Below are 26,541 nucleotides of genomic sequence, written 5' to 3' on the forward strand. Positions count from 1 at the left end.
ACTCTTTCCGTCATAGCGTAATGTACTATTTGACCGAAAGAGATAAAAATCGTACAATTTGCTGTGTTCAGACAAATTACTAGTCATTGGAGGTTTTTAACTTATCTGAATAATTTTAATCCTTTACTTGAACAAGGACCGTTTATCTTGGCAAACCTCTTTTTGAATAACAGAGCACATGAGGTATAGGGCTGACTTGATAACTCATGGCAACATAGTTATAATTTTCTTTTAATTTAAACATTTTTATTATAACTGCTAACCCTATTACAGTAATATAAAAAAAAATAACTCGAATTGTTTCATGTTACTTTACAGTAATGTTAAACTTATTTTTCTTATTCTGAACCGATACTCTAGGCTATATTGGACATCAAACATATGTAAAATTTATATAATCACTCTGTATTTAATAATTAAATAACTTGTAATGTTCGTAAACAAAGATGCAAGGACTAAGCCACTTCCTTCTTGTGTTTTTGTATGACATTATTGTTTAGCTTATAATCTCATTTATAACACAAATGCTACTTCGAAAAAGGTTGCCATGAGTTTTTACTTTACATAGAAATAGTACAGACAAAATCAATGCACATTATTCAAGAAATAACCTTAAAGTAAACATTACCAATTTATTTAAAATTTGTTTTATTGCGTTATCAGCTTAACGATACATAATTGAAAACAATATTTAAATAACGGTATTATGCGATCTGCAATATCTGTTATTGTAAATTACCTACGTTATGCGCCACCTTTTTTTTCCTTCAGAAAAATCTCTAAAGATTAACCACTGGTTGTACTTATTCGTTACTCTTACGAATTTATTAAAAATCATTAGTGTTAAACACTAAATAGTTTATAAAACAACCTAATAACATTTTTTTACTAAAAAAGTAATATGTTCAAATTCCGCCTGGTCAAAACAAATCATCACTACTTTATTTAGCATTAGTTTATAGATATTTTTTTTATAGTTAAGATGTTAGAAGTAAAATTAAGTGTGTTTATACTATATATGGATGTAACGTTTTTGCATCTGTTTTCTTGATATGCGAGCAGTATTGCAACTTTCTGTGTATGCGCGAATTTAAAGAATAACATCGTGAGGAAACCGGTATGGCTTATACCGAAATAGTCTTCGTGTGTCAGGCACGGAAGGCAGACACTGAAGGAAGCAAATAAATGATCCCAAAACAAAAGCCCAGATCTAAAATAGCGTTTTGATTTATGGGAGGTAGGTGATTAACATATTGTCAGACTTGTTTTACCGTAATCAAACCCAAGACATAAGTTAAACGAACGAGAGTCACAACCTTTGATAGTAATCAAAAACGTCAATAACGAAAGTATTCTTATCGCTTGATCGAAAATTTATTATTTGCCAAACAACAATTGATGTTAAGCAAAAATAAAGTCAATAGGTAAAAATTTTCGACTAAGGCACGAAAGTATAGAAAATATATAAAACCAGTTTACTATAAATTTTTATTACATTGTTATTATATTAAAGGTCTGTATAAGGCGATATGTCTAGAAACGAGAATGGACAAGAGTTAATAGAGGAAATGCAGTCTTCTTTTGTATGGTTATACCACTTCTCTATCTCCTGTTGCTTTCTGAAAATATAATAAAACATTTAGTCTTCTTAACTCTCATGTAAATGAGAACTTTATGTAGAAACTGTTTATAAATGTACATTGTTTAATCAATTTAAAACAGTCAAAATTGTATCATTTGTAATGTTTTAACGAAACTTTATTCCAAAATATAATTCCCGCTGGAAAGTTGTGAATGCAGCATCGAGTGGGAATCAATTAAAAATTCAATTCGTATATTGTGCTCGTAGTTTGTAATAGCGAATTTGTATAGCACGTTCATGAATTTGGGCATTGGTGATATCCATAACGTTTACTCATCGGCTTGATGGGTAATATTTATATAGACTTATATAAATTATTACCTTCTTTTTTGTTATGGGACTATAGAGGCATCACATCGGTGTGCATTTGCGTTTGACAGTCTTGATAATTGTTGCCCATGAGTATCATGCCGAGAACTATTAGTGGGAACCACAGAAGTGGGTTGGTAAGATGAGAATGGGAGTGCACAAGGAGGAAGGAGGTACCTTGCCACCGAATATTTTATTTTCGTAAGTGATTAAGTAATTTCCCAAGACAATTTAATAATACACATACTATATTTGAAACGTATAAAAGTGATGGTTCTTGTTTAAAATCTGTATTATAAATGCTTTTAATCGAATTTTAGTAGGTTTTCACTTGTTTTCGATATCAGTAGGGTACTTTGTTGTATAAGAACAAAGAAAACTTACCTGAAAATTATTTTTAATATCTTATGATACAGTAAATAGGGATCGGAGATCATGTCCATTTCGCAGACAGCCCTCCGTACGCAATGATAACCACTTAGGCCGTTGCTGAAAGATAAATAACGTGTTAGTAAAGTAACTTGCATACAGTAGATTGAATTCCGGTTTTATTGACAGCAATTGTAAAATAACAAAAATAACAACGCAAAAACCTAAATAAGTATCATTTCGACCTATCCGTAGAACAGAGTCCCATCTGCAGGATTGATAGTTTTCAGTAGAGGCAAGAGAAGTTGTTGACTTGTGTAATTCTTAAACAGTGAGACTTGAGATTTTGATTTTTTGGTATGATGTGACAACACCCCAGCCTAGTTAAATGCTATGTAGTGTATATTTCTTATCCTCTTATTTCACGAGATAGTGAGTTTCATATAAACATAGGACGTTTTATGGCGGAAGAGCGGGTGTCCGTAGTGAATATTGTACGTTTTTTTATGGTGATGTGTGAATTAAGTGACGTTCTATATTAACATGGGTAATTTTTTGTTGGAATTACCCATCCCTTATGAGTCCTATGTAAATAGACATCTTAAAATTTTTAAACATAATGATCCCATGTAACTAAATAAAAATAAAAATATTATTAAAAATAGTTTATTAGTTATAAAATCTTAAAATAGATATGTAAACTATTAGAAGGCATCACTTTGAACATAGTCTAAACCTACAGATAGGTACATAGAATAGGAAAATTACAGGAGACGCGTATGGAGAAATTTAAACTTCGCATTAGTTATATAATCAACAATATGTTCAAACAAACATACTTAATAACAATAAAATTTTACGTAAATATAGCTAAAACTATTTTTTTGGCGTAAAGTTAAAACTTAAATGGCATCTCGTAACACAGTCACTGTCCCCTTCATTTTGGCTGTGTCCTTTCTGTAGGAAGCAGTGTATTATCCATAATTTCATTGTTTGCATTAAAACGCTGCTCTTTCTTTTTATCAAAGTGTAATAAGACAATGTCAGATATAGATGATTTAATTAAATCTGACTTTTGACCATAGAATCTTAGACTATAAACAATATGTTGCGATACGTATAACTTGCCCAGGGTTTTACAAAAACATTGAAGTATTTTCGAAGCAATTGGACTTAGGGTCCTTTAAGAAAGAGCATACCAATTCTCAAAAAGATGGCAACGCACTCGCGAGCCCTCTGGCATTGAGAGTGTCTACGGGCGACGGTATCACTTAGTATCCGCTGAGCCTCTTGCCGTTTGCTCCCTGTTCTAAAAAAAAAACTTGGAACAGTCCTTTAAATAGTGAATCCTATAACTAGAAAAACATTTTCTCAAAAAAGCCTCCCCTTATTGCCAACGAGGACATGACACAACCTATTATTAATAATATCACATTACCTGTCTAATAGTAACTCTATGTTATTATATAAACTTCGTCTGGTAAAGTGATGGTGCAAATGAAATGTATCTGGAGGATCGTCCCAGTTCATGCGGAATCCTAGCGCCTGGGCAAAGATCTGGTTCCAACGCACCATATTGGCTTTATGATTTATACGTAGCTGGAATAGAATTTAAATAATATTGTCTTTGCTTACTGATATAAACACATACATTTTCAATTAAGTATATTTTGTTTTATTCCGTTTTTTGTGTTTTTGTACGTTGTTTTAAACGTATAAATAATTAAGTGTTTATGTTCGTACGTTACATAGTACGTATTATGTATTTAAAATAACATAAATGTTTATAATAGTTCGAGCAAACCAAAAGTTATTTTACTGGTGAGAACCACATGAGCCCTCATTCTTAAGACAATCTCTTGAAAACTTAAATTTTTATTGTGTTGGATTAGTTTTAACTGGATTATAATAAATAAAAATCTTCGTTCGTAAATGTTCGTTATTTAATTAAACTTTAATAAATAAAGATAAAACAAGTGACTTACGAAAAACCGCGAAATATTTCGGAAGCCAAGGTATCTTTTTGTTTTGGTTTTGCCATCACCTTGATCAATAACAAACAATAGAAAACAAATATAACAAATGAGAATCACTTTGATTTGTTTCAGCATTTTAATCTTATCCTACCAAAAGTCTACCAAGAACTGAAACAAAAACAGATCTAGTAATTTATTACAATGTTTGCACTTGTGATGTTAATAAGTAAAATACATATGCTTAGACAGTCATTATGAGTCTTCCGTTGTATGTAAATAGACCTTATTTTTTGAAATTTGCAATAATATTGGTTTACAGAATTATTAATAGTCCCGAATAATAATAAACATATTTATTTGTCGGAGCAATGGCGCTGGTATCAGCTGCCCTTTATCAGTTAATAACTGTTAAAACTTGTGATTTTTTCGATATATTAACGACTATTTGGTATGTCTATTGTTATATTAATTTCATTGTCATTATTACTGGTGTCGGAACAATGGCGTATTGCTTCGACACCAGTAATATTATGGCGATATTGTCATAATATTTAATAATAATAAAGTCAAATTTGTTTGAAACCGTTAATACTAGTAGTGTATTTGATTTGTCACTATAGCAAGATCTATAAATTAAAGACTTTTCGATGGTCGAAAATAATAGTTCATAATTATTATTATTAAAAGTTATTTATCATAACTTTAAAAACTTTCTCCACGCGTAATCCTTCTTCTAATCTATGCCCTTAACCTCTCTGTTATATTTATTCGTAAAATATCAATTTAAAATATTATTGCTTACTACTAGTACTTAATACTTGTTTAAAACTTTTTTTAACTTTACATACATCGTTTTAGTTGGGTCACTCCGGTAGCTTATTAACTAATCTTTAATAATTTAATATGATACAATTGTGTCTGTTTAAATACGTTGCGTTGCTAAATCCATTTTTAATTTTAGGCTGGAGTTTTACTAATTATAGGGACAACTTACAACTATATACAGGGTGGCCAAAAAGTTGTGGATCAAACGCAACTGTTAAAGAACTATACTAGACACAATTGTTCTACGGGAGGTCCTTAAACTGTAGTTTCTCATTTATTTTGCTTTTTTATAAGAAAATCGACTTTTCTGACTAATTCTTATTAGAATTCGAAAAAATCTACACTTGTATCTTTTTTATAGTACTCACTAGATTGGTACTGTTAAGACCTTTCGTTAGACATGCGGGTTATTTATGAGGTGTCTTGAAAATAATTTCAAATTTTACGAAATATTTTTTTTCATATCATAACTTTTGGTTTTCTTTGGACTCTACTGTGAAAAAAAGACTTCACCGAAAAGTGATCCTATATTACAAGTTATGGCGCATTTAATATGGGTTCTCAATAGGTATTTTGTAAGGCCATAAGTGCCTCTAATATCAATCCAGGAGGAAGAAACAAAGTATCGATTCGGACAGGTTTAGATTCAGAAATCCGCCCGGCAGATGGCGCTGTCGTCAGTACTTTCATACTTTGTTCAATTAAGCGTCTATTTGATATTAAAAGTTTGATTTAAATGTTAAAATGAAACGACGCGTGGCAAAAATGAATATCAGTTCGTGGCTATAACTGCAACGTCGGTACCATACAGACGTCATTAACTGTAGCACTGATAATTACCTGATCTAGATAATTCAGATATGTAAAAGGCTTTGTTGTATATCATTAAAATGTGGAAGCTTGTTAGTGGAATGTGATATTGTGATGTCTTCATTAGTTGCTAGAGCATTTTCGTGTTTGTACTCTCATTATGCACTGTACCTAATTGCATACGTAGTGCATTTGTATGGTCTTTTCAAATTATGTCACCGTGAAAACTTAATGAAAATTATGTTTCCAAGATAAAGTATAGTGATTATACAATATTATTAATGGCCTTTTGTATTTGTACAGGAGTAGGGACGGCTTTTTTTTTTCATTCCTTTTTTCCTCAAATTTTATTCCTTAAATTCTTTCAATGTTTGAATGCTACATTATCCCCAAATAGAAAAAGGTTTATGTGGGGTGACTCTGCTCCTCCTACCGTATTTACCATGGAGACTGTTTAGAGGTGTTGTTCGCATTAATACCTGCAGCTCAGTTTTATCATCAGTCGTCGATGCTGAATACGAACTACCCACCGCGACGTTCGTCGTTCCACAACCGCGGTTTTGCTGCGCACCACCACTATGTGGAACCAACTGCCCACTTAAGTAATTTCAAACCAATTAGACTTAGGTTATTTCAATAAAAGAGCGTCTCTATTCTTAAAAAGCCGGAAACACCCTCGCGAGACCTCTGGCATTGAGTGTCCATGGGCAGCGGTCCCAATTAATATCAGTTAACCTCCTGCCCGTGGCACCCTGTTTGTGAAAAAAAAATCAAATAGATTGTAGCCGGGACAAGCTGCTAGTTTTTATTAAAAATTCAAGATTAGTACATATTCTTTATTTTTTATGATAAGAGATCTGTGTATGGTGATACGTCAAGAACGGAGAAGGGACAAGAAGAGATAGCGCTGTTACAGGTTTCTGATGTTAGATTATGCCATTTTTCGGTAGCCGATGATTGATTTCTGAAAAAATAACGTAAATTTTAGAGGTATATCTATTTTACTATAATATGTATTAATGTTTTTACAAATACTGAAAATCTATTGTACTTAAGTTCAAATATAAAGTAATATGAAAAAATTAAATAACAAGGAGATGAATATCTCGATTTGTCGAGACAGTGAATTTTATTAATTAATAATAAATATAATAACGTGCGTACAATAGATACATTTTTGACATATTAGATGATTTTTAAGTTAGTGGTTAAACAAAAATATTATCTTAAATGTAATCATTTATTTACTAATTAATACTCATAACTTACCTAAATACCATCTTTAGTATTCTGTGGTATATCAAATTAGGTTCCAAGATCATATCAGTTTCACAAATAGCTCGACGAACGCATTGATGACCGCTTAGCCCATGTCTGGAAAATAAAATACATTATAATGATAGTTTATCTATGAATAATAAAAAAACATAACTAGCTATAAAACGCACAAAAGTAATAAATTTTGTCCGCTGGACAATGTGTTTTTAATTAATTTTCAATTTATTAGTTGTTGTTGATTTTGGAATGTTTTACATTGGATCCGACAGACGGCGCTACCATCGCAGTGTCAAATTTTAAATAATATTCGAATTTTAATTTTAGTCTGTCCCGAAATTTAAAAAAGTTTTGTTATCATTGTGTTATATCGTGTGTGACCATGTGCTGGATCGTTAGATATTGTCATAACATTTGAATAATAATTTTCATCAAAATGGCTTATTAAAAATTGAAATTTTGAAATTAAAGACGTGTAGACAGGACAACGTCTGTCGGATCCGCTAGTATATTATATATACGATACCTGTCCAGTAGCAATTCCATGCTTCTATATACACTCCTCCTCGTAAAATGATGGTGTGGATGGAAGTTGTCAGGAGGATCATCCCAGTTTAATCTAAAACCTACGACTTGAACGAAAATCTGGTTCCACGGAATCATATTCGTTTTGAAGTTTACCCTTAACTGTAATTAATTAATACAAGTTTGTTTTACCTTAAGTTACAATCTTGGGTTCAGAAAAAGATTTTTTAACAACAGGCCAGCAACGTACTCGCGAGTGTCCATGGGCGACTGTATATCTTAACATCAGATGAGCCTTCTGGCTATAAAAAAAAAGAACATGAAACTCATTTGAACAACCAGGGGTTTAGTTACAATATAGATAAATAACCTACTGGAGTACAGATACCGACTGCAGTGCCATGTACCAGGCAGATATGTGAATCTAAATCCAGGGCGCCACTCAAATGCACATAAACAAAATCATTCAAATCGGTCCAGTCGTATAAGAGGAGTTCAGTGGCATACTTTTGAATTATATATATTATATAGATAGATTACTTACGAAAAAGCGTGTTATATTACTAAATCCCAAGTATCTTTTTGTTCTTAATCCAGGGTCTCCATCAGAACGGTGAACCAAAATATACATTATGAGAAGCGTATAACATGTAATATACATTTTGAATGACTTGTACATTGTTAGGTTATGTTTTCAATCTAATCTAATCAATTTAAACTAATTTCAATATTAACTAAAAATTTTTAGATACATTTACACATTTCCATAAAACCTTATAATGAATTTAATCTTGGTCATTTCGAATGTAATTCTGGTATGTTTCCTACACACAGTTAATGTTTACTATAAATTATTATTTGTTGTAACGGTATGTGTGAAAGTGGGTAGTATTTAATGTATAATTATCATGGTATATAATAGTAAAAATAATCGGTCCACTCATGTACAGAATGTTCCAATTTCTATGGATTTTATAATAATAATAAGAATTTGTTTATTGCAAGAATATGGTACAAAATGTTGTACAATCGTAAATCGTTCCATATTCTGCCACACATAGTGGCGCGCAAATGTATTAAATTTGTATCACTTCTTTTATGCAAGAAGTTTTTAGTGTAACAGTTATATTGATGACATTAATATAAATTATTATTAATATCAATTTATAATATGACTACTACACAGTGAAACAAAACTATTTTAGCAATTGAAGTCAATACTATAATATTGATAGGTTATATTCGATTTATTCAGGCAGTTAATTAAATATCGGCACATACATCTTTCACAGTTTTTTCTGTAGTGAATTTAGTATCACCATTGCACCCGTGCGATGCCGGGGTACGCTAGTACATTATAAAATTAGAAAAAGAAATTATTCTGATTTGATTTTAATTTATTTTACCCACACAAGTGATAGCCAGTTTTATCTTCTAACACCCTTTACAGTAACGGATCAGTATTTGATGATCGTGATAATCTTTAAAACTGATTAACACATGGTAAGTGTAGTCCAAAATTGAAATTGTATTATCCAAAACTCTTTAAAAATATACAGTCAATCACAAAATGATCTTATTTTATATAATAATATTGTTAGTAATATCGTGTTCTGGCCATGAAGAAAATTCTGTGTTGTCGAGAAAAAAGCGTTTTCTAATATTTCCCGAAGGCAGTTCGTTTCAATTGGGTAAGATAATTTAATCAGCTTCGTTAAATTTTTAGTTCGTTTATGATTTGGTGGGCTTATTAATTGATCATAATTTATTTAATAAAGTATAATAATTCAATGAATTATTCTATTAATGTAACGTGTGTTAAACTTTGCATAAAGTAATTATATAGTATCAGTACTTTACTTACTTACTTTAAGTGTCATGTCTACATTTATAAATGTACTGTAATTTCTACTTATATTAGTGTTCAACTTATAAAGTTATACTTCTTTTGGCGAGTTAGAGAAAAATGATGAGAGTAAATTTTTACGATGTGCGCGCTCACCGTCACAAAAACCCGACACCCTTAAGTTAGCTATAGTCAACATTTCAGTTTTATTTAAGTTTAGTGTTAGTGTGTTTAGTGTCGTTTTATCTACAATCGTGAGAGAGAATAAGGCGAAAGATAAGATTTAAAAAAATATTTTTATCTTGTTTGTCAAAGATGTATGACTTCTAACACACACGTTCCATGTCTCATTAATTTTGATCAGTTTTCGTATTTTAATTAAACGAGGTGAAAAGTATAATTATATCGTAATAGTACACAAACTAAGTCCATAAAAGTTGTGATTATAAATGTCTACTGTATTATCCCCACGACAAAGTAGTACCTTGATTTTACGATGGTATGATATAAATTTCAGTCATACGAACCTCATCTCAATATTTTGAACCTCAAAACTAGCTATAGTTAGAAAAATTAAAGATAACCATACATCTGAAAAGCCGTTCCACAACAGTGCATTTCTTAAGGCAGTTACTGATGTATTTTCGAACCAATTAGACTTAGGGTCCTTTAAGAAAAAACTCTAAAACACCGGCAACGCATTTTCTGGCAATGTCCATGGGCATTGGTATCAATAACTTCAGGTGTCCGGTTGCCTACTATTACATTTTAAAAAATTTGGTTCGTGTAAAATTCTAAGTGTACAAACAACATACAACATTACTTTCAATCCTTCTTTCTATCGACGAAAACTATTTTGAAATCAATTTTATTTGTATTATTTTTATATAGGAATTATATAGCCTCATGGCGTACCTAGTATTTCTTCTTGTAGTTTTTATATAACGTTCATTGTGTTATAAATAAGCCTCCAGGGCGCTTTCAGTGCGTCGGTCCGAACTTTCAATTGTTTATATCGAGCTAAAGGTCGGTTTTATCCGTATTTTATGTACTATATAAGTCGCAATGTAGCTTAAACAACGATTTAAATCCACAAAACCTAAATCTATTATAGAAATGTGGTTTTCATCTATACATAACTTCATACGATAAATATTTTTTGTATATATTTGTGATAGTTGACAGTTGTTATGAAGCTCGGTGACAAACTGCCTTCAGGTTCACAGATAATAAAGTTATGAAATATTGGAAAAATGGATGTGCAAAAAAGCAATGGCTTTGTAACGCCACAGGTTCCAATGTGATATGTACTGCTGTCTTTTGTTGCCAATTCACCTTCTACGCATTTTATACATTTCTATTTTGCAGTATTATGTACGACGTACCCTACATTAACAACGATTGGGGATATTTTTCTTTGGGGTAACACAGCTGCATTAGCTTTTGAGTTGCCACAAGATCCATACTCACCCTTCCACCATAAAGCAGACCCGCAACATAGAAGAACAGACAGTAAACATATTTATTATGTTGATGAAAACGGAAAAATATTATATAAACAACCATATGAAAGGTAAGTAGTAAAGAGTAGTTTAAGTAGCTGGGTAGCAAACAAAACTATTTGCTATTTGTTTATATTATAATAAAAAAATATCGTAATAAAATCGTGCAACGCAAAAAAACGACAACACTTTCAAGCATCAAATTTGACAATTTTTTTTTGAGTTTTAACGACGATTTGGATTAGAATAGGGTTATAAATCAACATTTTAATCGAAAAATCAAACAGAAATGCTTTAAAATCATGTTATATAAGTATTGAGACAGATGACTGTGAGCACTAAACAAAGCAAGATTAATTCTTAAAGTACAATCACATTTGAAAATTTATTAAATCATACTACAAATGAGCATCTGTTTCACATGGGCAAAACCGTGGAACATGACGTTAGTAATTTATTCTTTAAAAAATCAGTAACTACTAAGATATTTTTAAAATTTTAGTGATATAAATAAAAAAGACGATTAGCCTTATTTAGATAAATCCTTAGTATCATGTTTTGTTAGTACAAAGAAATACAATTTTCCTAGAAGGAAAGTCGAACGTTCTCAGAGGAAAACAACACACAAAGGAAACGATCAGGGTACAAACACGACGATTGCACATGCAAATTTATCTGACGCGGGAAGTGGTGCTGTCGTACAGGCATTGATCTAGTGAACATATTTATACTTTGGCTTTACTCACCCTGATATTGAGTCATCATTTATTAAAAGAAGCTTAACTTCAAATATAAATTTCAAATAAATATATAATGAAAACCAATTTCGATTTTTACAGAAATGTTTTATATTTGATACGTCATTCTATCGCGATTTTTCATTGTAATGTCTTATTGGTTTCTAATAGTTCAGATAGAGTATAATTTAAATTAAAATACAGATTAAGATGTAAATTCGTATATTTTAGCTTTGTATTGAAAATTTGGAACTTCTGAAAAATAATATTCAATTATATTTAGTTTAATAGTTGGTTCGAGGGCTCTGATTTAAATTAGTTGTAAACAGTCGAGGTGGAAAAGTATAAAAATATAAGTTCGATTTTGGTAGCAAAGTTATTAATGGTAGGCAAAATTCGACTAGCTAACGTCAGGATTAAAAAACTCAGAATTTCAATACAAGACGATTATTACAACTTCCACGACAGATTTTCCGGCTGAAGAATTTTTCCTGTTGATACAGGGATTTGAATGTTCACGCTAAATCACTGGCGTGTAAAGGATAAAATCATTCATGCGTAGAAGAAAACTCGCACTGGACGGCCTTTGTAAATAGAATCGATGTTCGAGGTAGCTTTGTAGATTATAGAAAGATGTTTTATAGAGATATCATATATATTTATCAAATATGCAAAGAACATACACGATCGTTAAGAACATTACTTATTAAAAAAAATACGTCTCTGCTGATTTAGTTGCAACATTTAAATATCGTTATTTATTTAACAGAAAAGGTTTTGTGATGCAAAAATGCTATGCTAAGCTTTGACAAACATAATCGTCTAGATTTTTTTTATATGTCAATTATTTTTTTTTCAGAAAACTTTTAATCAACCCAGCATTCGCGAAACGTAGTGTTACTAATGTAGATAGAAAGAAGATGCATTTATCTCAAGCGAGACCTGGTTTTAATGAATTGGATCAAAATCAAAAAGACTTCCATCGCAGTAGCCGTACGCAGTTATATGAGAAATTAGAAGTTATGATGGAAGGGTAATATAATATTTTATAATTTGCCAGTTTTATACTGTTTAAACTGTATTTAGATAAAGTACAACGTTGATTTAAATTCAAGTTTATTCTCTTCTTAATAAAGTAAGATATAGATTTTCTTAGATAATTTTAAAGCAACTAGTTAAACAGTTTTTGTGTATTTGTAATATTACCAACAACTTAAATAATAATTAGTTAAACTAATAAACAAATACAGTGACGAGTAATCAACTCCATACAATAGTAAGCATAATATAGAAAGGCAAAGAACTTTACTTATTAAGTACTAGGAATATTTTTCCTACTCTCAGCAATATTTTTTATTTTATAGGATGGGCGGTAATGGGCGGGCGTGTCTGCTGAAAACACTGTGTATATACCGCGAGTCTGCCCATGAACCTCAGGGCGGATTCCTAGATGAGATATTGAGATCTGTTTATACGTAAGTAAACTATCAAACTGTGGAATATCCCGTTGGACATCTTTCTATACTCCCTTCCTTTCAAAGGCTTGTCCCCCTCTAGTATAGAAATATAGCAGTAGTAGTTTCTTTTGTAGCATAAAATAATACAAACAATTTTAATATAAAAATATTTTTCTCTTTTCCAGATTGCCGAAGAGTAAATTAGAAGATGATGTTCATCAAGACTATGACAAAACCTCTTCGGGAAAATGTGATGAATTGTATCCGGAATGCACATTCGTTGATTCAACTAAATAAAACATAGACAAATGATATTAATGACTAATATTATATACATTAGTAAATTTAGTGTTTTATTTCCAAAAAGTTTTATAATACTTAAACATACATTAATGCCTCATTATTAAAAAAATATTTCTTTTATATATGATTTTTAATATAAAAACTGAATTCAATATTAATCTAGTTTCAAACTATAAATAAACAGATCTCTCAAGTTCACCCATTTCATTTAGTATCATTTTCAATAACTTAAAAAGCACATCTTTCGCTAATTTGCAATTTCTTTAATGTATAAAAAGTGGTCTAATAGCCTTCATAGCTCATTACGCTTCATAATTGTGTCTTAATTTTAATGACTGAGACCATAATAGTCGGGCAAATGGAACGCTAAATGGAACTAATTATGAAGAAAATGTAAGTGACGTTCAATTTCCTATTTCACTTATTTATCACCTGTGACGTCAGTTTTTTGTTTTTGGTAAATCAATAGACGTCACCTGTACGGGCCATCGGGGTGCTCAAAATAATATATGACTTTATTTTGACTCTATACTAACCACTCGCGTACAACAATAGAATGTAATAATGAAATGATAATTTCTATGTAACAAATGAATGCAACGTAACAGTTGATGAGTGTCTTCGTCTGGATATACTCTCCATGCGTAACTCCCATGATTCGGTTAATTGCTATGAAAGTAATGAATGCAATGTAACACTTGAAGAAAGTGTCTTCGTCTGTCTGTATCGGGAGTATTTAATTTAGGTAATCGCTGCGCTTATAAAACTAATAAAGCATGAGTGAGGAAAATGAACAGCCTTGGCTTGTACATCACGATTGTAACTGTTCTTAGTTGACACAGAACATGTTAATTGGTCTTTCTTTATACAATTCCGCGCTACGAGACAATTTGATTTGTGTCATCCCGCTGGCAACTAGAATTTTTGGAAACTGATCTCGTAATTAACATGATAAAAGTGTATATTTTGGTTTTGTTGTTCGGATTAACGACAAGTGATCTGTGTGGAGGTGACGAATGTCATTCTGGAGGAAATGCAACGCGGGTGCTGTCTCGAAGCAAGCGGTTTTTAATTTTTCCTGAAGGAAGCTCCTTCCAAATGGGTATGTACTGGGTAATCTAGTTAGTGTGACGTGTGTGAAAGGTAGAAGAAGTAATTTGAAAAGCACTTACCTCTAGCTTTTGCCTTAGAAATGAACGTTGATTAAAATGCTTTTAAGTAATGAGAGAAACAGTCTAGAGGTTTATTTCAATTTATACTTATGATATAGTTAAAAATTATGTTTAAAAGATTTGAATGAAAAATTCACTTTAAGTTTATTTTAATATTAATGAATTTCTTAATATCGCTGAAGCAGATTAAGCCGGTAGAAAAGGCTCCTTCAAAATCAGGTTAACATTAGTTGATTTGTTTTATTTTTAACTGAAAAATATAAATTAGTGAGTTTAGTCAAATATTAATAGAGGTTTTGTAATTTAGGTATTTTGAAGAATTTGTTATAACTTTAGACTTCACTTATTATTAATGAATGTATTGAAGTCGTTATTTTGGACTGAACTAACATACTTGATGATGCTGTCTTTCTAATGCAATGTTGCATACAATGTGTACACAATGAAAGCATATTACAAGCAGTAGTTTCTCATTAACAATAAGTTTTGCAATTAATTAATTTCAGTTATTTATTTAATTTATTATTAGTTACAGATATCGGTCATGTTTCTTTGATATGTCAGTTATCTGTAAATCTGTGTCAAAATTCAAATTTAGAATAATCAAAATACATTAATATTACGATCGATGTGGACAGCACATTCGCGCGAAGGAATAAGTTAGACAATATTAAATTGATGAAGTTAAACACATGAAAATAAAATAATTTTCTTTTGAGTTTTATAAGTGTAGTGATCATCCAAAATTTATAAGCTAAATTATTTCAGTATTCTGTACGCAGACAGCGGCTCTTATTCCCATAGGAGATATATTCTTGTTTGCCAACACTGCAGCTCTGGCCTGGGATTTACCCTCAGATCCAAAACTTCTGCTAATGTTTAAAGAGTATGAAAGAAAACCAAACAGAAGAAATGATGAGAAAAGTATCTATTACTTGGATGAAAATGGCCGTGTTATAGCTAAGAAGCCGTTTAGAAGGTAATTTTGAATATTTCAAAATTATATTACTATTTTCGTGTTCTATCATTATCATATTAAATATGTTTATTGTAGTATTTTTATAGTAGAGTATATATTCTTGTTTGTCCATTATATCCGAACTAATTCGACTTAGGGTACTTCAAGAAAAGAGCGTACCAATTCTCAAAAAGATGGCAAGGCACTCGCGAGCCCTCTGGCATTGAGAGTGTCCATGGGCGGCGGTATCACTTAACATCAGGTGAACCTCCTGCCCGTTTGCCCCCTGTTCTATAAAAAAAATATCTATAAAACAAATGTAAGAAATCGATATAAAATACATATACGTCCCATGCTTCATTAAGAAGTATACTTTTACTATAACCACTAAGTTACCTTATAAATACTTTAATAACATATAAATCATGTTACAGGCCCACAATAGTGAACCCGGCGTTCGCGAAACGCAGCGTGAATGAAGAGTCATTTAGAGACAGATTAAATGTGAAGATAGATCGAATGAAAATGCACGAGAGACATGGACGAGATTATCTGAGACACAATGAAGGCAATAGTGAATTTCATAGAAATAGTCGCGCAGAGCTATACCAAAAACTGGAAACATTAATTTCAGCGTAAGTGCCTAATGAATCTTCACTTCCTTTGTGAAGAATAATGAAGCTAATTTAAACGAAATATTGCTTTATTTTCAACTACTTTTGGGATATGGTGATTGGTTGATCTAGATAATCTGGAGAGTTAATATGGGATTCCGCATGCATTTTTTTTTGTAGTAAAAAATCGTTTTATAGGTTTCCTGATTATACACCCTCATTTTATATTTGTCATTAATCTTTATAACCAAACCACATTATTGTTTTAATTTTGATTGTCGTTATAAATTTTTGGGCCTTGGAGGCATTTCACACAATATATATCTTCATTATAGGCACTAGGCACGATTAGAGAGAATCGCGGAAGCTGGGAAGTGAAATTTGGATTTCTTTGTAAAAAAAATTCTAAACGAAAATATTCGAAATATCCATATTGTAGCTATGGAGAGCGTTGGTAGTAGATATTTGTATTACAGATTGTAGATTTTTTGTTTCATACCAGTCATACAAAGCAATCAAAAAAAATTTAAGTAAAATCACATTTACAACGGTTATATCTTTAATTTTGGTTTGAATTGTATGATTACAAATTTGTTAATTTTATCTTGTCATGTTTTTTTTAATTTTTGACTAATGAGAGTGTTGTCTTTTTGAATTTTGTATACAGGCTTAAATTACTTGTTTAAAAAAACACTCCTTTTTATAAATTAATAATAAAATATAAATGGTGAGTGAAAACCAGAGGTAAGAAATAACCGAGCGTCGTTTTAGGAACTTTGGGAACTAATAATTATTTTATAGATCTTGAATTATGACATAATCTGTTATACTGTCAGAAACTTTGTGACAGACAATTAGGTTAACTGTTGTATAGCTTAAAAGTTCGTAAGTCGTGTATCGTACAAGAAACAATTTCAAATATTAATAAAAAAAATATTTCACGATAAATCATTTTTGACTCAAGTACTTGTCTCATTTCCAGTCAAATTGTATTTAGTAGTAAAAAGTGACACATGATTTTTATACTTTGTTTGATAGTCATATCCAAAATCTGAAATATTTAAATCTTCTCTGTAGGAATAATTTTTGTCATATGAAAATCATTCATAAAAATGTATGTATGGCTAGTACTTAGTATATTTCGAAATAGACCGTAAGTTATAGAACATATAATACCATAGATAAGTCACATACCTAGTAAGAAAGACCGAATAAATCTTATCCATAATTTAAAATATCTTCTGCAACGCGTCATTCGAGACAGCAAGTATATTTTTTACCATGGATTGAGCTAAATACATTGAAGATGAATTTTATTTATTGACGTCAATGTACAAATAATATGAGTTTTTATTTACTAAATATATGGCTATATGTAAAATGTGGAGAGAAAGTTATGCAATTCCGATTTATAAAGCATAGAATAGGCAAATCTTTCAAATTATTCAGAAGCTAAGATGTTCGGAGGAGTTGTGCGGATTTCACCCGTTTCACCTATATTTACGTGGCTCCACTTATGAGCGGTAAGACAGTTTATTCCTAGCCACGAAAGTGGAACCAGCTGCCAACTGAAGTATTTCCGAACCAATTCGTCTGAGGGTAGCGAACTAATTCTTAAAAGACCAGCAACGCACTCACGAGCATGGCATTGAGAGTGTCCATGGGCGGCGTTATAACTTACATCAGGTGAGCCTCCTGCCTATGTTCTTTAAAAAACGAAGACTAGCTCGTACATCATTACCATTAATAATGGTGTGTTTTATTAAATGGCTTTGATTGGCTAAAATACTCTTTTTTTACGTATAAGTGAAAACGTGATGTAAGAAGTGGACCTTTCGTAGTTCTTAGGAAGATTAGTAACTAATCATTTTCTGATAGATTTATAAATATGCAATAACAAATCTGAATCTTAACACGATTAGGCTGTCTTATAGATCGACAGTTGTATAGTCTTATTATCTCTCTCACTAAATTATGGCGAGGGGGCCGATGGCTGGCCATGCGTCATACTCCAGAACGGATACTACACGTGGTGACTGGTCGTACTTGAATTCGTGTATGCGGTGATATTAGTTGTTTCTACCACATATTAGCGTGTTGTTCTCACTAGTATATCTAGTATAATCTCACATTATGTTACCTATATGAATAAATGATTTTTTGATTTGATTACGAATATACAAGCTGCCGATCTTTAATATTTCGATATCTATAATATATTGATATTTCGAAAATTCGACATTCGTTTCTTAAGATTTACACATTTTATATACATAAAACTCACCTTACTTAACAAAATGTATCGCTATTGGTTTCACTAGGATGTTGCTTAAAGTATTAACAACTTTCTCTGAATATTATTTTTACTATAAAAATTAACAAAACGATATTAGTTTTTTGTAATTCATAACACAACATACATAAAAATCACAATGTAATCTGCACATTAATTATGTAAATAAAAAATATGCAAACTTAATTCTACTGTACTTGAAACTAAAACTAAGATTTTTTTGCACTATTATCGCGTGACAACGTCGTTAACTTCCGTCGCGCGTGTCTAAATAATTAAAAAAACATGAAACTCTAGCCACGTTCCATTTTTAAACTTAAATATCCGAACTATGTGTAGAGACGAAATAACTGTTGCAGGCTGGGTTCCGATGGGAGGCAGTGCGTACTTCGAAAACTATGCGAGTCATCTCGTGCCCGAGGGCAGGGGACATTCCTACAGGAACTACTTAGGGTTGTCTTTACGTAAGTATTGAAATTTAAATACCAAGTGTCTTCAGTAAAATATATAACGAAGAGTTGCTAACATAGAGATAAGTCTAATTTAATTATTTTAATAAAACAATATTATAAGGTTATAATAGCTATTTTCAAGTAAAGCTTTTTTAAAATATTAAAAATAACGATGTTCTTATAATTAAAGGAAATTAATACTACTTTTATAAAATACTTAAAACTCGCGTATTTATTTTAAGGCTTAAACGGTATACAGCGTAAAACATAACATCATACTTATCCCAATTTCAGATTCCCTAAGGACAAAAATTCTTCTATCGAAGAACATAAATTGTATGATCAAGCTCACGATCCATCAAAGGACTGTGAGATAATGTATCCGGGCTGTGAAAATTTCGACCTCACCTCATTATGATTAGATATAGGATAACAACATTAAGTGAAATCAATTAGAACTTATTGCATTGTTAAACTTATTTTTGCTCAACCGTTTAATATAATTTTATCTTTATTTTGATAAGTAAGGTTTTATTTTTATTTTTCTATCTACTCCCCAGCCATTGTGTCTAGGGACTTTTTCTATCTCTAAAATTATTATCAAAAGATACAATAGATTAATTACAGTAAATTAGTTTACAAATGGTGTGTCTCGCATCTCGCGAGATGCCCGACTACATCGGTAATATTTTTTATTTACATTATTCATGGGCGAGATATAGGATAACATAAGATTCAGTCAAATCAATTAGCACTCTTGCATTGTTAAGCTTATTTTTGATCAACCATTTGATATAATTTTATGTTTATTTTGATTAAGAAAGGTATGCCAGTAATTTTGTAGTCTCAGTCCTGATCGTTCGAGCCCCAGTATATCGATTTCTTTTCTATTTTTTCCGACACAGAATGAAAATGTTTTAAAGTAATTATTACATATGGCGTAATTTGGCATATAAGAAAAAATATAACCTCCCCATGCCACTATGGGTCTTTGGGATGTCAGAAAATATACTAAATGTGCAACTGTGTCAGTTTTATAGATATTTTTAAAAGTAGTTAACATTCATAGTGGACTTAAGTAGTACTTATATTTGTCCAACCGTTATAAATGCTTTTAGGGAATGTATGTCGTATATGTCATGTATGTCATGAATCCGATATTCATGTATCATCTTATAGAAAATACAGTTTAGCATTAATAATTTAATATGAGAAAATGTTATAAATTTACATTATATTTCAGTCAGTCATTGAATGTAAGCTGAAGTTTTGTTAACAAATTACCAATTAATTTTTTAGGTCGTATTAATAAAATGTTTGCCAAATATATAGTTAATTAATGTGCTCCGTCGACATCATTTTTAATCCTTTCAAATACACTACTTAAAGCTTCAACATTCAACGGCTTTGAATTAAATTGTTTTAATAGTCGAGCGCAATAGAAGTTGAAATTTCAATTTAAATTAATTTAAAAGAATACAAAAGGCATTTAGAAGTCTTGTATTTTCACAATACTCGATAAAAATGTGCTAACTTCCTCTCAGCAAGTCGAGAGCTATAATGATTAAATAAGTGGCGAAAAACGGGGCGCGTATTAAAATTCATCGCGGACAAATTTTACATTATCTTCGCGACTGTTCACAACGATAATTGTGTGTAAATCAGTTTGTTCTGATTTGTGGATGTCTAAATTTAATAAACAACGGTATGTGAGACAATGTAACGACAGTTGTTTTGTGGTTGAGCTGATAGACTGTGTGCTTAGCTTATTCAGAAACGTTGTGTGTTTATAGATTCAAAATCGAAAAATTTGCTTCAAAAACATTGCTTCTAGTGCTTAATAGTACGAATATTTGCATAATAACATAATATTTCATATATCACTTACATTTGGCTTATTGTTCACATTACGGCTACATTAACTTTATTGAAATTTAGTTTTTCAGTAAAATATTCTTCTATTATGGCAGATACCATTAAGTTATTGCTATTTCTTACACTTTGTACCTTCACAATGTCTTTTGATGATATTACTATGGAAGAATACGAAGGATCAAACAAGATTCTGTCAAGACGAAAAAGGTACTTAGTTTTTCCGGATGGAAGCTCATTTCAAGTGGGTAAGTTTAAAAAAAGAAAAAATTAAGAAGCCTAAAATGAAATTGAGTTTTTAATTATACAGTAAAAAGTAACCTTGATAATGTTGTATATAAATTTTAATGATATCATACTTTTTTTTTAAAGTAGGTTCCGTTACATTTCAAATGTAAATTATGTATTTCAGTGATTATTATTTTTATACATTAGCAGATATCATGCTTTAAATGATAATTGAGGAAATCAAACTAAACTAAAGGAAATACGATAATTGCATTTACTTTTCAGTTATTTGTGAACAAAACCATGGATATCTGCAATTAGGTAACATAGTATGGTTTGCTAATACGGCAGCGTTGGCGTGGGAACTCCCAACGGACCCGAAATTATTCCACATATTCAAAAACCACGAAAAAGAATTTATAAACAGAAATGGAATATCTAAAAGTATTTACTTTTTGGATGAAGATGGGAAAGTTTTATCTAAGAAGCCATACCACAAGTATATTGTTTGTTTTAATATACTAGGATAGACCAGACATTTTAATTTCTTATAACTAGTCTAAAAATTACTTTAAGTTCAATGTAGGGTTAGACTATATTCTACAATGAACATACTTTAAATCTACCATCATTTATGTTGGACAAAATGAGTAGCATCTAGCGGCATTAATTCACAATTACTAAAAACTTTACTATTTTAATGTGTTTGCGATAATTATGCTATCATTCAGCAAGAATCGATTTGAGGATTGAATGTTTATAAATCTATGATTTTTGTAAATATATAGATTTATATATACAACAAATCCTAATGTAACAATATTATTGTTAAAAAAATAATATTCAGTAGCTTACGAGCTACGAGCAAGAGTTAAAATAAATCAGTGGCGCTACAACCTCAGATTTCTGAATCTGTTTCATGATCATTTTTAAATCTAATAGGCAAGTAGGTGATCAGACTCCAGTGCCTGACAGACGTCGTCGACTTTTTGGGTCTAAGACATGACGGTTTCCTCACGATATTGTCCATCATCGTTCGAGCAAATGTTACATGCGCATATGGAAAGACTATTGGTGCACACCTGGGGATCGAACCTATAACCTCAGGGATGACATTCGCACGCTGAAGCCACTTGACCAACACCGCTCCTACGAGCAAGAGTTAATTGTGCAAATAAATTAATACTATTGGTAATATTATGAAAATTACAGAAAATTTCTGGTAAACCCCGCATTTGCCAAGCGAAGTGTGACCGATACAAATAGCTCTATATCAATCAAGCAAATGCACGAGAAACAAAAGAAAGGCAGTGCAGTTCTACAAGACTTAGATAATAGTAGTATCGACTTTCATAGATATGGAAGAAAAGATTTTTATTCGAAATTGGGAGAATTTTTAAATGCGTAAGTATGGCTTAGAGTCTGAGACTAACGATCTTGTCTTTTGACGATGAATTAATTTAATTGAAAACTCGTTTATAAAATATAACACATTATACTTCAATCATACAGATCACAATGGGAAAATATCCCATCTTGTACAATACGAAAAATACAATTCGTACGTGATACACACGATATATTTCTTAAAGCTTGGTATACACCACGTATTTAATCTTAATTTCCAATATAACAAACTATATTTGCATAGAAGCATTTAAAAATAATTACTGGCAACACTAAAGAACTTTAGTATTAATGACAAATATTGTAATTCAGGGATTGCTTAGTGCATTTATTCATTCTATCCTAATATATTTAATCAATCGTTAATTCAACTGTAGTCAACCTTTAATGTAAAAGTTCTATACTAAAAATTCTTAGTAAATTGATAAATACACAAAACCTAGTTTTAATAAGACGAAAACTTTAAACACAGATAGATCTGGATCGGTCAGTCAGACATGATAGACACGTTAAAGTATTGGGGCGTAGTATTTTCGATTAAATAATAAGTCCTTCCATTGGCAAAAAAAATTCATTATGAAATGCCTATTAATTTTTGTCATTTTAATTCATAAAAATCGGAACCATTCGAGCCAAAACAATTCAAATATGGAATCTAGTATTAAGTCAAATGCATTACACGAACCATTATGTAGCTACACTTACATGAGAAACCGATTTGAAAGCTTTTTTATTTAGATTACACTGTGTGTTGTGAGCTTTACGTTTCTTTATCCCCAGTTTGAAACCAAATAAAAGGAAAAAGGGATTAAAATGTGAAACTTCTTTACAAACAGCTTTGAAGTAGAAACAAAGATTTTTAATACAAAAAGGAATGAGGATTCGGGAACATTCCGCGTTATTTCATGAAATTATTTAGCAGCTTTTGCGCGTTTTATTTCACTTTATTCTTTTTAATGTTCGGTATTGTGATTAGTATTATATTTTGGGAATGAAATTTTGAAGGTTAATTCTGTGGATATATTTGTATTAATTATGAATTATCATTTAAATTCTGTTTAATAATATAGTTATAAGTAAAACAACAATTATAGAATCACTCGCTTATGTTCAGAGGTAAAGTTAAATATTAACATTGAATTCCCGATTCAAACACTTTTGTAATTGAATAATGAAATAATAATGCCTTATATGAAAAAAGAAACAACTTTTTATTTAATGTATGTGTATTAATAATATAATAGATAATTAATGAAATGTGTGACAGTTTTGTTATTTTTAAATAATTATGTAATAATTAATAATTCTAATATAATAACTAACCTTAAAATGTAAAAACTAAAATATGTTATTAAAAGGAGTCCCTTTAGGCAAGGTTCCGAAGATATTGTCAGTGTTCCTTTGAATAGCTAGACTAATTCTTTGTCCAAGCTGCCAGCTATTTGGACAAATTAATTATAGCTTGTGTAGTAATGCGATATATAATTTTGTTATTAGCATTTTTTAATAGTTTCGTAAGTAGATAAAATCATACACAAATATAAAATATTCGATGCGAACCTAATATAAATTCAGGATGTATTCTGTAAAGTATGACAGCTAATGGTTTTAATTCTCAGGCTAGGCCTGAACGGACAGGAATGTGTTCTCCGGATGCTGTGTGAGAGTGGCCAAGGAACTTCCGAACAAGGCACGTTCTTCGAAGAAATCATGAGAGCTACCTTTACGTGAGTGTTTTTAATATAGGCTTAACTCTACCTTTTGTTGAAGTTTGTGCTTTAAGTAATTGGCATACGGTTCAAATTCTCGTGTTAGTATCGGGTAATGTTGATAAAAAATGTATTTCAACCGTTTTACATTCAAGCTGGTTATTGCGACTATTTGGTTAAATTGAAAAATGAAACACTGTCGCGGGCTTATATTGTTGTTATATGCGATGCTTTATTTGAAGTTTTCCTTTGTTTATTACAATTTAACTCAAGAAATAAATAATTGAAACACTCAAACAAACTTTTCGGATTCGAAAGATGTTCCACACTTATAAATAACTCCGCCAATCAGGGCACAGGTTGATGACATTATAAATTGCTCTAATTGGCATAATTAAAGTATTTTTCTATTATAAGTTCTATAGCCACACAATGGAGTATTACCAATACCAATATGCTTAAGTTCTTTATCTCAAGGGCATAAGATTAGAAATGTAATTTCTACAGAATAAAATACCTATGGTATTGTTACGATAAATCAAAGCATCTACCAATAATAGATGTATTGTACAGTGATGATTATGAATCCTCTGGCTTCTACAAACTTATGGATTAAAAAAAATACTAATAAATGATGTAATCCTGTAATGGGAAACTATTTTCCAAGGTATCATTAATATTAAATAAACTAAATATTTTAATACTAAATAATTATTTAGAAACATTTAAAACGCAAATTTTCGTCTTTATACATTGGATATTTCTGGCATTGTAAGTGAAATATATATTCATAGAGCCCATGTTCATGTTCATGAATTTTCCTCTTCCCTCCAAATTTAAGTTACTCCATAAGTAATTAATTAGTACTTTGTCCATACCAAGACATTGAAGTTGTCAGCATTTTTTCTGTCACTTTTCCATCGCTCTTAACTGTTGAGGTATGCAGTTTATAACTGTAATATTAAAATATCTAACAAGTAATTAAAAGATACTCAATTTAAAACAGTTTAAAAAGTTTACCTTGTGGCAGTAGACCTTTAACGCTGGTAGCATTTCCTTATTTTTTTCCACACTTCGTTACAAAGAAACACAAGTGACACAATACATACAAATTTACAAGTGATGCAACGGCCGGCCTTATCGCTAACAAGCGATCTCTTTCTTCTCTTCCTTCTCTCTTATTATACTTATTAAGCGAGGAAAGGCACCGGTACTATCTACAAGGCGCCAACCTACATCTTTAATTAGCCCCTGTGCACTTGAACCCTACGGCCCAAGAGCCAATACTCCAAAGGGAATTTAATTTTCGTTTTTATTATTTTTCGTATGCTCTGCGGCCACCCCAGGTTTTCTAAGTAATTAATGACATAATTTATATATTTTTACAGATTTCCTCGTCGACAGCAGTCCTCAAAACACCTCTACGACAAAGCACATTCTACTAAAGATGATTGTAGGACTATGTATCCAGCCTGTAATATTGATAGTCCATAAAAATATTTACGCAAAATATGCTTTTATTTAACAAAATAGAAAGTCTATATCAATCTCACAGCAAGTACGTCAAAAGACGCAGCGATAGTCAAACATTTCTTTCAATTGGCGAGATGAATCTTGTCACGTATCTATGATTGGACTAGTGAAGCTGTTGATACGCTGACCAATCACAATCAAACGAAATTCACTTTCGTTTCGTCTTACATTCTGTATAGTGCGTATTTTTGGATATAGTAAGCTAAAGTAAAATTACCTCCATTTTTTTCCGTTATTTTTTTTCGTCTAAACTTAAATACTCATCTGTCTCTGTTCATCGCAGTACTATCAGACAGAAATAAATCGAGGATGCATATTATAAGTATTGCGATCATAATTGTGCAATCGAATTCTCGAAAAAACTTTAGTTTGAAAAGCAAACATTTTTTATTTATTTTTTTAAAGTATATCAGAGAAACGACGATTGCACCTGTAATAAGGGTATTAATATTCTTAAGATGTAATATACTTTAGTAAAATATTCTATATTTTTATTTACATTGAAATGCAATTGCTCCAGGTTATAGATACAAAATATAACTTATTAATGTGCCAATGTGAAAAAATCAACTAATTACTTGCTAATCAAGCTGAAGATCTGTCGACATTTCAACATCCGGCGCAACATTGAAATCCAAACAATTCAGTCAAAGAAATGTAGCTTCTATGCTATCGGAATAGGATTCAAAATTGTATACCGTACCAAGAAGGTGTTAACATGACTAAC

The 26,541-nt window shown here is 31.0% G+C and overlaps 5 protein-coding genes across 6 annotated transcripts; 3 read left to right on the forward strand and 2 right to left on the reverse strand.

Annotated features, from left to right (window-relative positions):
* Positions 1 to 1,494: 1,494 nt before the first annotated feature.
* On the reverse strand, positions 1,495 to 4,447 carry LOC123689205. The gene is made up of 4 exons (XM_045628361.1): positions 4,306 to 4,447; positions 3,759 to 3,919; positions 2,336 to 2,440; positions 1,495 to 1,619 (listed from the first exon to the last, which is right to left on the reverse strand). The coding sequence occupies exons 1-4, from the start codon at positions 4,429 to 4,431 to the stop codon at positions 1,508 to 1,510; spliced, it is 504 nt and encodes a 167-aa protein (XP_045484317.1). The 5' UTR covers positions 4,432 to 4,447; the 3' UTR covers positions 1,495 to 1,507.
* A 2,319-nt stretch (positions 4,448 to 6,766) lies between these two features.
* LOC111003551 lies at positions 6,767 to 8,451 on the reverse strand. Its single transcript, XM_022274131.2, has 4 exons — positions 8,276 to 8,451; positions 7,733 to 7,893; positions 7,201 to 7,305; positions 6,767 to 6,895 (listed from the first exon to the last, which is right to left on the reverse strand). The coding sequence occupies exons 1-4, from the start codon at positions 8,408 to 8,410 to the stop codon at positions 6,775 to 6,777; spliced, it is 522 nt and encodes a 173-aa protein (XP_022129823.2). The 5' UTR covers positions 8,411 to 8,451; the 3' UTR covers positions 6,767 to 6,774.
* An 837-nt stretch (positions 8,452 to 9,288) lies between these two features.
* Positions 9,289 to 13,591, forward strand: LOC111003550. Its single transcript, XM_022274130.2, has 5 exons — positions 9,289 to 9,422; positions 10,946 to 11,150; positions 12,676 to 12,849; positions 13,181 to 13,291; positions 13,459 to 13,591. The coding sequence occupies exons 1-5, from the start codon at positions 9,302 to 9,304 to the stop codon at positions 13,568 to 13,570; spliced, it is 723 nt and encodes a 240-aa protein (XP_022129822.2). The 5' UTR covers positions 9,289 to 9,301; the 3' UTR covers positions 13,571 to 13,591.
* Positions 13,592 to 14,470: 879 nt separating this feature from the next.
* On the forward strand, positions 14,471 to 20,302 carry LOC111003549. Its single transcript, XM_022274129.2, has 5 exons — positions 14,471 to 14,678; positions 15,517 to 15,727; positions 16,141 to 16,341; positions 18,973 to 19,077; positions 19,360 to 20,302. The coding sequence occupies exons 1-5, from the start codon at positions 14,525 to 14,527 to the stop codon at positions 19,481 to 19,483; spliced, it is 795 nt and encodes a 264-aa protein (XP_022129821.2). The 5' UTR covers positions 14,471 to 14,524; the 3' UTR covers positions 19,484 to 20,302.
* A 285-nt stretch (positions 20,303 to 20,587) lies between these two features.
* LOC111003605 lies at positions 20,588 to 25,845 on the forward strand. 2 transcript variants are annotated; one of them, XM_022274210.2, is made up of 6 exons: positions 20,588 to 20,908; positions 21,004 to 21,185; positions 21,451 to 21,664; positions 22,378 to 22,569; positions 24,192 to 24,299; positions 25,670 to 25,845. In XM_022274210.2, the coding sequence occupies exons 2-6, from the start codon at positions 21,029 to 21,031 to the stop codon at positions 25,773 to 25,775; spliced, it is 777 nt and encodes a 258-aa protein (XP_022129902.2). In that variant the 5' UTR covers positions 20,588 to 20,908; positions 21,004 to 21,028; the 3' UTR covers positions 25,776 to 25,845. The 2 variants fall into 2 exon arrangements, with proteins under 2 accessions (XP_022129902.2, XP_045484314.1); XM_045628358.1 differs by having other exon boundaries at positions 20,588 to 21,185.
* Positions 25,846 to 26,541: the final 696 nt, after the last annotated feature.

This window comes from Pieris rapae, chromosome 5, assembly GCF_905147795.1.
Source record: "Pieris rapae chromosome 5, ilPieRapa1.1, whole genome shotgun sequence".
In the NCBI taxonomy this organism is placed as follows: domain Eukaryota; kingdom Metazoa; phylum Arthropoda; class Insecta; order Lepidoptera; family Pieridae; genus Pieris; species Pieris rapae.

Excerpts from the sequence above, each read along its gene's own strand:
- LOC123689205 (XM_045628361.1), bottom strand. The coding sequence starts at position 4,431 with ATGCTGAAACAAATCAAAGTGATTCTCATTTGTTATATTTGTTTTCTA. Across the intron at positions 3,920-4,305 it reads GAAATATTTCGCGGTTTTTC|CTACGTATAAATCATAAAGC; the intron begins GTAAGTCACTTG and ends ATTCTATTCCAG. Across the intron at positions 2,441-3,758 it reads ATAGAGTTACTATTAGACAG|CAACGGCCTAAGTGGTTATC; the intron begins GTAATGTGATAT and ends TTTATCTTTCAG.
- LOC111003551 (XM_022274131.2), bottom strand. The coding sequence starts at position 8,410 with ATGTACAAGTCATTCAAAATGTATATTACATGTTATACGCTTCTCATA. Across the intron at positions 7,894-8,275 it reads GTAATATAACACGCTTTTTC|TTAAGGGTAAACTTCAAAAC; the intron begins GTAAGTAATCTA and ends AATTAATTACAG. Across the intron at positions 7,306-7,732 it reads ATGGAATTGCTACTGGACAG|ACATGGGCTAAGCGGTCATC; the intron begins GTATCGTATATA and ends TTTATTTTCCAG.
- LOC111003550 (XM_022274130.2), top strand. The coding sequence starts at position 9,302 with ATGATCTTATTTTATATAATAATATTGTTAGTAATATCGTGTTCTGGC. Across the intron at positions 11,151-12,675 it reads TATAAACAACCATATGAAAG|AAAACTTTTAATCAACCCAG; the intron begins GTAAGTAGTAAA and ends TTTTTTTTTCAG. Across the intron at positions 13,292-13,458 it reads ATATTGAGATCTGTTTATAC|ATTGCCGAAGAGTAAATTAG; the intron begins GTAAGTAAACTA and ends TCTCTTTTCCAG.
- LOC111003549 (XM_022274129.2), top strand. The coding sequence starts at position 14,525 with ATGATAAAAGTGTATATTTTGGTTTTGTTGTTCGGATTAACGACAAGT. Across the intron at positions 15,728-16,140 it reads GCTAAGAAGCCGTTTAGAAG|GCCCACAATAGTGAACCCGG; the intron begins GTAATTTTGAAT and ends ATCATGTTACAG. Across the intron at positions 19,078-19,359 it reads CTACTTAGGGTTGTCTTTAC|ATTCCCTAAGGACAAAAATT; the intron begins GTAAGTATTGAA and ends TCCCAATTTCAG.
- LOC111003605 (XM_045628358.1), top strand. The coding sequence starts at position 21,029 with ATGGCAGATACCATTAAGTTATTGCTATTTCTTACACTTTGTACCTTC. Across the intron at positions 22,570-24,191 it reads TTGGGAGAATTTTTAAATGC|GCTAGGCCTGAACGGACAGG; the intron begins GTAAGTATGGCT and ends TTTAATTCTCAG. Across the intron at positions 24,300-25,669 it reads ATCATGAGAGCTACCTTTAC|ATTTCCTCGTCGACAGCAGT; the intron begins GTGAGTGTTTTT and ends ATATTTTTACAG.